This window comes from Syngnathus leptorhynchus, chromosome 5, assembly GCF_054491065.1.
Source record: "Syngnathus leptorhynchus isolate UIUO chromosome 5, UIUO_Slep, whole genome shotgun sequence".
NCBI classification, from domain to species: domain Eukaryota; kingdom Metazoa; phylum Chordata; class Actinopteri; order Syngnathiformes; family Syngnathidae; genus Syngnathus; species Syngnathus leptorhynchus.
The window spans coordinates 3,041,594-3,054,771 of record NC_141199.1 but is presented as its reverse complement, the minus strand read 5'-3'; the positions used below and the strand labels follow the sequence as shown (position 1 = coordinate 3,054,771).

Sequence of the window (13,178 nt, the reverse complement as noted above, 5' to 3'; positions counted from 1 at the left end):
TGTTCTCAATAAATATGCTCTTGTAAGAGACTAACGGAAGAGTTTGTTCGAACATTGCTGTACCTACAGTAACGAACGGGCTCTCCACTTGCAAGTGCTGAAAGGGCATACTGTCTCCTGTGTGGTTCTTGTAAAATAAGTTAGAGTCAGAACATCTCTAACATTTTGGTGCCGTGACCCGGATTCCAACATACCCACTGCTGATCGACGGAGGACGACGTGCTGCATTGTCGACAAGCCAGCGTGCATTAGCAGGACCTGGTAAAGAAAAGACCTGGCAAGAAAATTCTTCGCTGGGCCAGCATCTTAGGTCTGCCTTCGTCTGACAACAGTGGATTGACGGGACCCGGCAGTGCAACGAACCAGGGGACAAGTAAGTTAAAGCCCTAAAATTGTGTGATTGTGTTGTTGTGAAACGCGTAAGAGTGGAAAGTGCACAAAATATAGCTTGGGTTCTAGTCCCAGTGGAAGGAACAGACTAACAAAAACAGAGCTTCCTTTTCGTTCATCGAAGATGTGCGTAGATTCTTCTTTGTCTGTTCTTCCAAGCAACGGGTTCTGGCTTGGGTTGGAGTCCCAGTGGAAGGAACGTGCTACGAAACACAAAGCTTCTTTTTTGTGATTCAAAGAAGAGTGTAGATTTTTCTTTGTTTGTTTTTCCGAGCCAAAGAACAGCTCGGGTCCAAGACCCAGTGGAAGGAACTGGTTAGAAAAAACAGAGCTTCTTTTTCTTAATTGGAGAAGGGCGTAGATTCTTTTTTGTCCGTTTTTTCCAAGCTGTTTGGAAGGGTTTTACACCCATCCTAGATAGGCCTAAAAGTTAAAAAGTGCTAGTTTGTGTGGTTGAGTGTGTGACTGGTAGGTTAACTTGACTAAGAGGCAATTTTGTTGAAGGGTCAATTTAAACCTGCATTGGGGATCCTCAAAGAAAAAACAAAAAAACATTTTTTTTTGAAAATAAATTGAAAAATCCTGAAATACCAAGTTGAGATGGGAAATAAAAACGGTAAATCTCTAGCTCTTGAAGGAGATGAGAAGTACATGGCGAGTAGATTTTTTAATTGTATGCGATACATGCCACAGTGGAAGAAAAAGTATGGAGTAGAAGGGAAGTTCAAAGTTGAAATGTGGGACGTAGTGGTAGATGTTTTGGAGGAGAGTGTGGCTAGGAAGCCAAAGGGATTGAGAAAGGAAAGAAAAGAGAGAGAATTGAAATGTGCTAGAGTGTGGTTGAAAACTTCACAAGAGCGAAGAGAACAAATTCAAAAGACCAAAAATGGAAAGATAAAAAGTGATGAGGCTGCCATTCCATTAAGATTTGAAAAAGAATTTAGGGTGCATAATGGCATCCCATTCAATGATGCAGCTGAGACTGCTTATCAGCAACAGCTAAAAAATGCGCTCCTCCCTGGTTCCCCCCCTGAATTAGACAACTGGGTGCGGAAAGACTTGGTGAAAGCGGATACTGCTTGTGTTACAACAACCATGCAGTGGGCCAGAGAGGCTGACAAAGTGATCAAGAAAGGCAAAAGTTCTGATGTATTTCATCTAGATAATGATGATAATCATCTAGATAAAGATGCAACAGTCTTCTTCCAAAGTTCCCAATGGGGCTGACGAAGAGGTCAAGGCCAACAAGGTCGCAGGCCGCCATATGGTTCAAAACCCCCACCAGATTCTGACAACTGTTGGACACTTTGCAAGAGAGTGTCGTCGTAAAAAACAAAACAATCAAAAGGTGGAGGACAGAGCAGAGGAACATTTTCAACATAAACGACTCTTTATTTAACAAAACAAGAGTTCAACGGGGAAACAACTACTGAACTGTAACGATAAAAACATATACAAGTTGCTACATGAAATAAAATATATCAAATAACTATAACATAAATAGTTCACCACCATATGGCCCCAAGCCCCGGCGTCGACTTCCAGGCGTGTGGCGGCGTGGACTTCCGTCCCCGGAGGTGGCATTTCCAGCCACGGAGGTGGAAGAGAGCTCCATAGAATAGGAGCGGGCGTGCGTAAAAGCCATGTCCGAGCCCCATCCACCGTCCCTGGACAGCCACCTGGCCGAGCGCCGGCCCCTGACTTCCATCCACGGAGGTGAAAGAAAGCTCTATAGAGTATGTTCGGGCGTGCGTAAAAGCCATGTCCGAACCCGATCCATCGTCTGCGGACAGCCACTCGGCCGAGCGCCGGCCCCCGACTTCCATCCACGGAGGTGAAAGAGAGCTCCCGTCGAGAAGGACCGGGCGTGCGTAAAAGCCATAATAGTTTTTCAAACGTTCTGTGTCACGCCAAATCATTAAATCCTTCAAACTCTTCGTCGTCCGTGTCACTTACAAACAAAGCCGCTAATGATGGCGGTAGTACGTGGGGCCCTTCGTCATCCCGTGATCGAATCCTTTGTCTTTTATGTAAACAACCGCCGCGCAGCACAGGTGACGTCACTTGCAGTTCAAATGACAGTAATCCCTTGCTTACATCGCGGTTTGTTTATTGCGGTTTCACTACATCGCAGATTTTTGAATTTTGAAAATTTGTGAAAAAAAATCACATATAAGTCGCTCCTGAGTATAAGTCGCCCCCTCGCCATAACTATGACAAAAAACGCGATTTATAGTCTGAAAATTACGGTATATATATATATATATATATATATATATATATATATATATATATATATATATATATATATTTTTTTTTTTTTTTTTTTTTTCTTCCAAGGTGGCTGTGGTTATGTGTTTATCTGATCGTACCACGTTGTGCTACAAGTACAGCAGGCCGGTTCTGGTCGACATCAGCGAAAGAGAGTTTTGCGAATTTTGAACTTTGATACGGGGACATTAAAGGCAATGGGACTACTCCGGCCTGATTCACCGCCGGACTCGTCTGCTACTCCTAACCCGGATAAGCAGCGTCGGAAGCGGTGTGTGAGGAGGCAGAAGAGGGGAAAGCGCGGAGGCGTCCGGGCCAGGCTAGCGGCGAACCCAACTCGCCCGGCCGTGCCTTCCATTCTTCTGGCGAACGTCTGTTCGGTGGACAACAAAATGGATTACATTCGTCTGCTGAGATCCACGAGTAACTGCTGTGTGCTCGTGTTCACTGAAACTTGGCTGAATGTCAACATTCCGGACTCTGCTGTGCAACTGGAGCAGCTGACGTGCTATCGAGCGGACCAGACCATTGTAAAAGGGGGAAAATCGCGTGGAGGAGGAATCTGTGTCTACATCCGTGACGAATGATGCCGGGACTCTGTAGTTGTACGCAGACACTGCTCGCCACTGGCGGAGTTTGTGATCGTTAAGTGCCGTCCTTTTTACTTACCAAGGGAGTTTACTGCGATTCTGCTTTTCGCGGTCTACATCCCGCCTTCTTACGTTGAAAGTGACAGGATCACGGCCCTCAATGAACTGTATCAGGCTGTCAGTGATCAGCAGACGGCGCACCCTGACGGTCTCATCATCTTCGCTAGTGATTTTAATCATGCTGACCTGAAGTCTGTCTTTCCAAAGCTTCACCAGCATGTTACTTTTCCAACACGTGGTGGCAGCTTCCTGGACTTGGTCTATACTGCACATAAAGGAGCTTTCAACGCCACCCCCCTCCCCAACATCGGACTTTCTGACCACGTCACCGTTCTGCTTACCCCCGCGTACAGACTGAGAGTGAGAACTTCCAGGCCGGTTCGAAAACGAGTTCGAGTGTGGCCTGAGGGGGCCTCTGATGCTCTTCGGGACTACTTTGGCAATACAGACTAGGAAATGTTTAAGCAGGCAGCCACTTGCGACAATCGGACAGACATTGAGGAGTATGCTGACTCTGTGACCTCTTACATCGCAAAGTGCATTGATGATGTGACCCTCACTAAGTACGTAGTCACTCGGGCTAACTGGAAGCCATGGCTGACAGGGGCTGTCCTCGGGCTGCTGAGGGCCAGAGACAAAGTCTACAGGGCGGAGGATGAAGCGGGCGTGAGATTGGCTAGGGCGAGACTGTCCCGGGGCATCAAGGATGCGAAAAGGGCGTTCTCTTCCAAGATTGCTGCCCACTTCAAGGACAGCAGGGATGCTCAGGGCCTGTGGCGAGGCATTCAGACCATCACGGACTACAAGCCCGCGCCGCAGAGCTGTGAGGGCGACGTCCCTCTGCTCAACGAATTGAACCGCTTCTTTGCTCACTTCGACGCACAGAACGACACTTGCCCGCTGAAGACTCCTCCCTATTCAGACGAGCAGCCCCTGTGCCTCTCTGCCGTTAGCGTGAGGAGGACGCTTGCTGCTATCAACACCCGTAAGGCGGCGGGCCCGGACAACATCCCAGGACGGGCGCTGAAGGACTGAGCTGAGGAGCTGATGGATGTCTTCACGGACATCTTTAACATTTCCCTGCAGCAGGCCGTCGTCCCGTCATGCTTCAAGGCTGCCACCATCATACCTGTGCCGAAAAATCCTGCTCCTTCCTGCTTCAATGACTACCGCCCTGTGGCACTGACCCCCATCGTCATGAAGTGCTTTGAGAGGCTTGAGTTGGCGCACATCAGATCTGTTCTTCCCCCCACCGTGGACCCCTTCCAGTTTGCCTTCCGACCCAATCGGTCTTCTGAGGATGCCATCTGCTCTGCCCTCAACTCTGCCCTCACCCACCTGGAGAACAGACTCGTATGTGCGATTGCTGTTTGTGGACTTCAGTTCTGCATTCAACACCATTGTTCCACAGCGTCTCATTTGCAAACTCTACAAGCTGGGCCTCAGTACCTCCCTTTGCAACTGGCTACTGGACTTCCTCTGTCAGAGGCATCAAGTAGTGCGTGTGGGCGACAATGTCTCCGGTAGCATGACGCTGAGCACGGGGGCCCCTCAAGGCTGCGTGCTCAGTCCGCTGCTCTTCACCCTGCCGACGCATGACTGCACTGCGACCTACAGCAGCAACCGCGTGCTGAAATATGCCGACGACACGACTGTGGTGGGTCTGATCACCGGTGGCAACGAGACTCACTACAGATCGGAGATCGACCTTTTGGCCGCATGGTGCAGGGACAACAACCTTCTGCTGAACGTCAAAAAGACCAAGGAGATTATCATTGACTTACGGAAGGGTCACACCCACCACCTGCCGCTGATCGTCGACGGTGCTGTGGTGGAGAGGGTGAGCAGCACCAGATTACTGGGGGTGCGCATCAGTGAGGACCTCTCCTGAACCACCAACGCTGCGGCGCTGGCGAAGAAAGCTCAGCGCCGCCTGTACTTTCTGCGGAAACTCAGGCGAGCAAGTGTTCCTCCCGCCGTCATGACCACATTCTACCGTGGCACCATTGAGAGCGTCCTCTCCAGTTGTATCGCTGTGTGGGGTGGTGGCTGCTCTGAGTACAACATGAAGGCCCTGCAGCGTATAGTGAACACTGCGATTAAAATCATCAGGGCTCCACTCCCCTCCCTGAAGGAAGTTTACGCCTCCCGTCTCACCCGCAAAGTGGCCGCGATTGTGTGTGATGTGAGTCACCCCGCTCACTCTTTGTTTGTTCTTCTGCCCTCTAGGAAGAGGTACAGATGCCTGCGCTCCCGCACCACCAGACTCAGAGACAGCTTTGTACTCCAAGCTGTCCGGATCCTGAATTCCCTCCCCACTCCAACCTGTGCTGCATGACGTCCTGTTCTTTTGCGCTTTGATCTGGCTGTCTGCTATTAGCGCGTTTGCTCCATTTTGCTGCTCTTATTTGTCTATTTATTATTTATTGTTTATTTATTTGGGTTATTTGCTTATTACTTATTCGTTGCTGTTGTCTGTTCGTTTTTACTCTGTGCTATTTGATTGTGAGTGTTGTGTACTGTGTCTAGTCACCGTGGGACGGTGGGAAACGTAATTTCGATCTCTTTGTGTGCCTTGACATGTGAAGAAATTGACAATAAAGCGGACTTTGACTTTGAAAAAAAAAAAAAAAATAAAAAAAAAAATATATATATATATATATATATATATATATATATATATATATATATATATATATATATATATATATATATATATATATATATATATATATATATAAAATCTGTGTAGAGCACAGAGGTCCAACAATAGAACACCAGATCGGGGGGCCATTCCTCCCAATCATGCCCTTCCAGGTCTCACTGTCATTGCCTACGTGAGCATTGAAGTCACCCAGTAGGACGATGGAGTCCCCAGAAGGAGCGCTCTCCAGCACCTTCTCCAGGGACTCCAAGAAGGGTGTGTACTCTGAGCTGCCATTTGGTGCATAGACACAAACAACAGGACCCGTCCCCCCCAACCGAAGGCGGAGGGAGGCTACCCTCTGTACCGGTCCGTCGTGGTGAAGAGAGAGCTGAGCCAAAAGGCAAAGCTCTCGATTTACCGGTCGATCTATGCTCCTACCCTCACCTATGGTCACGAGCTATGAGTCGTGACCAAAAGAACGAGATCCAGGATACAAGCGGCCGAAATGAGTTTCCTCCGCAGGGTGTCCGGGCGCTCTCTTAGAGATAGGGTGAGGAGCTCGGTCATTTAGGAGAGACTCGGAGTAGAGCCGCTGCTCCTCCACGTTGAGAGGAGCCAGATGAGGTGGCTCGGGCATCTCATCAGGATGCCTCCTGGACGCCTCCCTGGGGAGGTGTTCCGGGCATGTCCCACCGGTAGGAGACCCTGCGGACAACCCAGGATGCGCTGGAGAGACTATGTCTCTCGGCTGGCCTGGGAACGACTTGGGATCCCCTGGGATGAGCTGGATGAAGTGGCTGGGGAGAGGGAAGTCTGGGAGTCCCTCCTAAAGCTGATGCCCCCGCGACCCGACCCCGGATAAGCGGAAGAAGGTGGATGAGTGGATGTATTTTCTTATATATGCATGCATGCATTTAAATTAATACTCACCATCTATGTTGTACTCATCTTGTTCACGATGAACCATGTCCTTGTGTCCTTTCGATGTCCCATAAAATAACCTGTCAAAACATGATGTTGGAAATAATGTAACAATAGTACTTTTCATGACATTTGGTAATTCCTATCATTAGGTCCCTTTTAAGGTTCCTTTGGAGAGAGGTCACAATGCAAATTAAAACTTTTTGGTTTTGAAAGGTATACAACTCTAATATAAAAACCAGCTCTGTGGCATAGTAGTAGAGTGTCCGACCTGAGACTGGAAGGTTGTGGGTTCAAACCCCAGACGGGTCATACCAAAAACTTTAAAAATGGGACCCATTGCCTACCTGCTTGGCACTCAGCATTAAGGGTTGGAATTGGGGGGTGAGATCACCAAATAATTCCCGAGTGGGGCACCACTGCTGCTCACTGCTCCCCTCTCCCCCAGGGGATGGATCAAAATCACATGGGGATGGGTTAAATGCAGGGAACAAATTTCACCACACCCAGATGTGTGTGTGACGATGATCATTGGGACTTTAATATCTGTCACCGTTTTGTTGTTCAGGTACAAGGAAGTATTTTACATCCCGGGATGGGCACGAACAGCGAAGATGATCATTGTTTTGTTTTTGGCTCAACATTGCACAGAATATCAGGTGACACATTTCTTGAATCTGATTGGCTGACGCAAGGTGTAGCGAGTCAGGAGGCGGAAGCGTATCTGTGTGCGCCTTGACACGTGCCAAGGAGCTTAAGTAACGTGCCACATTTCACTATTAGTAACAGTAAGGCATTATAACATTTAACATAGAAATTGAGCATCTTTTTTGTTACTGGAAATCTACAACAGTGTTAGATCTTCGGACACGTAAGTATGGCTGCGGATCAAGAGGTTTGTACGGCTTTGTGCACCAAATGCACCCTTCTGTTCGAGAGGTTGTCCCTGCTAGAGGGACGTGTCCGCCAGTTAGAGCAGAATAGTGCGATAACATTAAATGTGGCGGACACTGTCGCGGACTGTAGTCAGCCCGCTAGCCCCGTTAGCATTAGCCCCAAGCGGCTTGCTAATCGCGATGAGCCAGGTAAATTGCATAGCCGTCCAAAGTCATCTCGGTCTACTGGCCCTCGCACCTTGGTCATAGGTGACTCCATCACCCGAAATATCACGCTTAAAAATCCAGCCACGGTAATGTGTATTCCTGGGGGCAGAGCACCCGAAATAGAAGCTAATCTCATGGAGCTAACTCGCAATAGGACTAGTCAACAGCGTAGTTCCAACAACACTAGCTACTCAGACATAGTGATTCACGTCGGTGCCAATTATGTTAGAATGAGGCAATCTGAGATCACAAAGAATGAGGCAATCTGAGATCACAAAGAAAAAAAGTTCTCACTGTCCGCGAAATGTCTTTACCGTATTTAACAAAACAAGAGTTCAACGAGCCAACAACTACTGAACTTCCAGCCACAGAGGTGGAAGAGAGCTCCATAAATAGGACCGGGCGTGTGTAAAAGCCATGTCCGAGCCCCATCCACCGTCCCCGGACAACCACCCGGCCGAGCGCTGGCCCCCGACTTCCGTCCACGGAGGTGAAAGAGAGCTTCCGTCAAGAAGGACCGGGCGTGCGTAAAAGCCATGTCTGAGCCGCATCCAATGTCCCCGGACAGCCACCCGGCTGAGCGCCGGCCGCCGACTTCCATCCACGAAAGTGAAAGACAGCTCCGTAGAGTATGACCGGGCATGCGTAAAAGCCATGTCCGAGCCCCATCCACCATCCCTGGACAGCCACCTGGCCGAGCGCAGGCCCCCGACTTTCATCCACGAAAGTGAAAGAGAGCTCCCGTCGAGAAGGACCGGGCGTGCGTAAAAGCCATAATAGATTTTCAAACCTTCTGTCCTTCAAACTCTTCGTCCTCCATGTCACTTACAAACAAAGCCGCTAATGATGCCGGTAGTACGTGGGGCCCTTCGTCATCTTCGTCATCCCGTGATCGAATCCTTTGCCTTTTATCTAAACAACCGCCGCGCAGCACCGGTGACGTCACTTGCAGTTCAAATGACAGTAATCCCTTGCTACATCGGGGTTCGTTTATCACGGTTTCACTACATCGCGGATTTTTGAATTTTGAAAATTTGTGAAAAAAATCACTTATAAGTCGCTCCTGAGTATAAGTGGCCCCCCCCCACCCAAAGTATGACAAAAAACGTGACTTATAGTCCGAAAATTACGGTACTACCAGTATAATTTAATTTCTCACCTGGTCTGGTCTTGGTGCTGGTCAAAGGCTTTGAGAGTCTCACTAGAGGAGTAAGACTTCTGAGTTGGAACACGTACTTCTTGGTGGCCAATAGCACAGTCTTCACTGTTCCCTGAAGAAGAAAAGATAGATAAAAGTAGAAGATAGATTTGTAATGTACAAGATGATGACCATTCGGTTGTTGCTGTAGTAGTAGTTTACATTCATACAAACGTAACACAGTTAAAGTCCCAATGATCATCATCACACACACGTGGATGTGGTGAAATTTGTCCTCTGCAATTAACCCATCCCCGTGTGATTTTGATCCATCCCCTGGGGGAGAAGGGAGCAGTGAGCAGCAGCGGGGCCGCGCTCGGGAATCATTTGACGATCTAACCCCCCAAATCCAACCCTAAATGCTGAGTGCCAAGCACGGAGGCAATGGGTTCCATTTTTATAGTCTTTAGTATGACCCGGCCGGGGTTTGAACCCACAACCTTCCAGTCTCAGGGCGGACACTCTACCACTAGGCACAGGTAACTAACACAGGTAACTGTTACTTATTTAAAAGTACTTTTTTCCCAACAGCTTACATGCCCCAAGGAGTCCATTAGGGAAACCATGCCTAAGTGAACAAATTAATTAACAAATGTTGGCTATCTCACCATGATATGCCCCCTCCTTGTCCTTGTGGGCCTTACTGAGTGAGCAGTATAGACGTCGCTCTTTCACTTCCATATTGCTTCCTCTGGTGTTGCTGGCAAACATTGAGGCATGCTGTGTAACAGCTTATTTTACAGGAAGAAAGATAGGTAGAGAGAAAAGAGAAAGAGATTTGAAGGAAGAAAATGAATTACAGAAGATGGAGGGCAGATTTCATCCTGTGAACATAGTACATGAAAAAAAACATTTCACTACTAATGTCTTACAGAGAACTTTGCCTTATTTTAAACTATATTCATGGCTTACATCAATTGTAACTGTTTGTTGACAGTGTAGTGTATATAAATGTTAATATACAACTACACAACTCAGGCTTTGATTATACAAAATGAGACTAATGTATACAAAATTCCTCGCTACGTCGTGGTTCTTTTATCGCGGCTTCAGTACATCGCAAATAAAAGATTCAAAATAAAAATTCAAAATTGAGGAATCATGGCACGAAAGTTGCCTGCACGCCAGCAGAAGGCGGGGAGTAACCACACAATTGCAGTACATACACTTGTATCTTGTTATAAAAAAGTTGTTATACCTTGTTATAAATGTGTTTTTATAATAATAAAATAGTTCTCAAACCATATTTACAGTATGCACTTGTTCCTTGTTATAAAAAAGTTTTTATAACAATGAGTTCTTAAAATATGTTTACAGTATGTATACTTTTTATTTTACACACACACACACACACACACACACACACACACACACACACACACACACACACACACACACACACACACACACACACACACACACACACACGCATGCACGTATCACATTTAAATTATTTACACATTATTTTATCTGTATGTCATTTACACTATTAATATAGTATTTACATGTTTGAAACTAATATTTAATGTTCTAATGATAACATATGCACTTATATGGTTTAATATACATTTACTGATACACAAAAAAAGTATGTGTGTTCAAAATGAGAGGGTGACATTACTTTGCGGATTTTCACCTATCGTGGATGGTCTTGGAACCAATTATCTGCGATAAACAAGGGATTACTGTACATCATTTGAAATGTTTTCTGTTATGTGCCTGTGGCACGGGACACTCTGCCGACAACTTCCCTCCGCCACATCCCTGTCATCACCGTAATGACTGTCACCTGCTCCCTCGTGTTACCTCGTCTATTTAAACCTTGCCCGTGTGTTGTTCATTGTCGGTATCTACGGTTACTCCCCTGTCTGTTTCTGCTCCCGGCGTTCCTGTCCCGTTGTGCATTTCCCCGGTCTCATGGGTAGGCTCACGGTCAGTATCTTTTTTTTATGTATCTTTTCCTGGTCCGAGTGGACCTTCTGTCCCTGCCTGCTGTCCGTGAGCCTCTGCCTGCCCCGTCTGTGTCTCTGTCCGCCCATCTCCCTTCCCTTCAATAAACCCTGGTCCAAGCGCATTTGGGTGCCCAGCTCCAACCATTCCTGACATTTCCCACCAATAATCTGACATAAAATGTACAATTCAGTCAAAAGTAATAGCAATTCTGTGGGGAAGTCAGACTAAACTACTAAAATAATGTGGTGACACAATGTGCACCATGTCTTAAAACTACGATGTGACTGTTCAGAATCTTATCTACATTCATGTTAGATGGGAGTCAGCATCTACCTGATACCATTTAAAGGTCCTCTGAATAAAACCAAATACTACATTTTAGATGCACTCCAAATTGCCCATAGGTGTGAATGCTACTAAGAATGGTTATCTGTCTCTGTGTGCCCTGCGATTGGCTGGCAACCAGTTCAGGGTGTCCCCGCCGACTGCCCGATGATTGCTGGGAGAGGCTCCAGTATGCTCACAACCCTCAAGCGGGACAAACGAAAAAGATAACGGATGGATGGATATTCAAAAAATATTTCAGAATGAAGGGGGTGTACAAAACCTAAGAGGGGGAGGACATTTTAAACCACACACACCGAAATGTAGGTTCATATCAGTCTAAGTAAGTAAAAGGTAGAATCATCTATCAGTTCTACATTCTTGAAAGTAAAAATGTTGTCCATTTAAAAAAAGCTCATGAAGAACATTTTTGGAAAGTATTATCATAGAAGGGGTGGCATGGTGGCGCACTGGTTAGCACGTCCGCCTCACAGCGGTCCTGCCTGTGTGGAGTTTGCATGTTTCCCCATGCAGCTGTGGGTTTTCTCCGGGTACTTCGGTTTCTTCCCAACATCTTAAAAACATGCATGGTAGGCCGATTGAGCACTCCAAATTGCGCATAGGTGTGAGTGCGTATTATTGTTCATCTCTGTGTGCCCTGCCCTGTGTGTCTGGCAACCAGTTCAGGGTGTCCCACAACTGCTGCCCGATGACTGCTAGAATAGGCTTTTGCACTCCAAAAGTCGTACGGAAAATAGATGGATGGATGGATGGATGGATGGATGGATGGATGGATGGATGGATGGATGGACGGATTCAGCTTTGGTTTCATCTGACCATAACACAATATTCCAAACATTGGGGAAAACCTGATTAAAAAAAACGAACAAAAACCCCACAAAATATTGTTTTGATTTGACATTGAAACACAGATTGATCATGCAACAGTTCATTTTTGCCAAGATTTTGGTTTGGAGAATAATAATACATCGATGACTTTTTTTCCCTCTAATCATGTTCACGGTAACAGGTGAGCTACGTTAGCTGACTTTGGCCAAGAGGCAGGCTATGCTCTGGACTGCTATCCAGACATACACTACATACATATTGACGAACAATGCTCATTTAAAAGAAGTTTAGCGTAGTCAGTTAATTTATAATGCATATTTTAGGAATGTAAAAAAAAGCCAGACAATGTACTGGGCTTTGATTAAAAGTATAAAAAGTATAAAACTATAGGCTAATGTTTTTGCCTGAACTGCTGTTTTCATGGTTACTTTGTTCAAAGTGAAAGGAAAACTAAGGTAGCAGTTTGATAGATAATTCCCAAACAGCCCAAACTTCTTTCATGCTTACTATGTTTCATAATAAAAGTATATGTATATCATAATATATATATAATTTGAATGATACGTAATGCTTGAAGTATAATTTCTGACACAAATGTAGAAATATATATACAAGTCATTTTTTCAATTTTTTGTTTTCAGTTTTGTTAAAGAGCCAAATAAAGATTTAAATAAAAAAAAATCTGAATTTTCAGAGTGTGGAAGAGTGTGGAACTGACACTAACAAAAGGAGACTTTATTCCTTCTCTGTCGTCTTCTTCTTATTGTCAATAATATTATATTAATAATAATGGTCCCCTCCGTGAGTTGTCACCTTACCGTGGTGGAGGGGTTTGCGTGCCCTATGATCCTAGGAGCCATGTTGTCTGGGGC

The 13,178-nt window shown here is 46.1% G+C and overlaps 1 protein-coding gene across 1 annotated transcript in view; it reads right to left on the bottom strand.

Annotated features, from left to right (window-relative positions):
* The window catches only part of tenm3 (teneurin transmembrane protein 3), a 329,857-nt gene that overhangs the window by 293,752 nt on the left and 22,927 nt on the right, over positions 1 to 13,178 (bottom strand). Inside the window, exons 2-4 of the mRNA XM_085911853.1 lie at positions 9,789 to 10,004; positions 9,142 to 9,253; positions 6,889 to 6,959 (exon numbers count right to left, since the gene is read on the bottom strand). Coding sequence (XP_085767979.1) covers positions 6,889 to 6,959; positions 9,142 to 9,253; positions 9,789 to 9,891 — 286 coding nt within the window. The 5' untranslated portion in view covers positions 9,892 to 10,004. The remainder of the gene's footprint in view (positions 1 to 6,888; positions 6,960 to 9,141; positions 9,254 to 9,788; positions 10,005 to 13,178) is intronic.